Raw genomic sequence first — 1527 nt, 5'->3', positions numbered from 1 at the left:
TTTTTGGCGAAAATGAAATATAGAATGCTAATTGCATTAACTGCATTCACATAGCTCAGCCTACGTTCTCAACCTATACCTATGATGAGCCCGATAACACCGCAGAGGGCCCGTCCAAATTCAATCTGCGCCGCGCACGGTCAAACCACCTCCTCAGGCTCTTATTGATCGAACGAACCTCGTGGACCTAAGCAACGAGTCTACGTGTGGCAACGGCTCCGCTAGCTAGTATGGCGGAGTTTGAAGATTTTCGGAACGTTTTCGAGAATTTGCCTTGTGGTAAATCTGCAACTAATATCCAGCCGTAAGTGAGAGGGTGAAGATGCTTATTTGCGAAACTACGCCGGATGGAAATAGCCGAAAAGAGGGTTGTGCCGCACGCTCTTCCCTACAAGGGATGTCTGGAATACATGTTTTTTGGTTAATGGTATCTCTTATTAGATTTACTGAATATTCATTGCAATTCGAGTGTACCAGGCGGTAGTGAAATGTATATCCGCAAGTTCTGAGTGGAGTATATGCAGTATCTAGATCTGCTGTGTGGTAGGGAAAGAAGCTAACGTTATGCCGAAAACTTGGGACATCAAGACTGAGTCATGCACACTCCACGGAACATTCGTGACGTAAACACACCGCCGGAGTTTTTTTTTTCAGTAATACAAATGTGATCTTGATAACCATGAATAACTATTGCAAAAGCAGTGTGCGCATATTTCCTACACACAGTACCAATGCTTTCGATTAATTTTATTTTCCAGTCATTATCTTATCTGAGCCACCTCAGAGAAACGCGTTAAATGTGACATAGACGAAAAAAAAGAAGAAATTTTGTTCGCACATGTGTTTCACCACACACGGGCCGCACTCACACCTGTGGTATTAGTAGCACGTAGTAACGTGTGTGCGTGACTTTTCATTATTTCGTAGACATTATTTGATATTTGTGACAGCGTATTTATCGATCAGGAATTGGTATCACTTCTTTTTCGTTATATCTTGAAATTGGTTGTTATCATTTATTATGCACATTCATCTGCGAAAGCTACATTCAATTAAAAAATAAATATGGATGACCTGACTTTCCTGGAATTCTTTGACCCTGGCTCGCCTCCTGCAACCGGATTCATTTCCTGCTCCTGGACATTCTGCATGCTGTATATGCTTGTCCAAAAGTACTTTCAGTATCCAGTTCGTTAATCCGAAGAGCCCAGTCTGGTTTGAGATATCACAATTTGTTCCGTCTTCTGTGACTGGTCCTTTCACCGTTCTACACACTCTTGGGTGCTGTACATATAAATACTTCACACACACACAACACATAATTATTATAAAATTTAAAATTATTATTTAAAATTTTATATTATATCAATTATTTTAAAAGAATTTTTTTGGTGCTTGGTTTTGGTGTTTTTGGTTCTTAAAATATTTTTTAAATATATATTTATATTTTAAAATATATTAATTTTATTTTATAAGAGCTATATAATATAAATTTTTTCCTTAGATATTATTTATTTAAATCTTTTT

General features: G+C 37.7%; 1 protein-coding gene across 1 annotated transcript in view; it reads left to right on the top strand.

Moving 5' to 3' along the window:
• Positions 1-152: 152 nt before the first annotated feature.
• LOC119582167 overlaps positions 153-1527 on the top strand; it is a gene marked incomplete in the record, with an annotated part of 7313 nt that continues 5938 nt past the window's right edge. The window contains 1 exon segment of the mRNA XM_037930404.1: positions 153-304. Within this exon segment, the coding sequence (XP_037786332.1) occupies positions 231-304 (74 nt within the window).

This window comes from Penaeus monodon, chromosome 15, assembly GCF_015228065.2.
Source record: "Penaeus monodon isolate SGIC_2016 chromosome 15, NSTDA_Pmon_1, whole genome shotgun sequence".
NCBI lineage: Eukaryota > Metazoa > Arthropoda > Malacostraca > Decapoda > Penaeidae > Penaeus > Penaeus monodon.
This window is presented reverse-complemented; position numbering and strand designations above follow the sequence as displayed.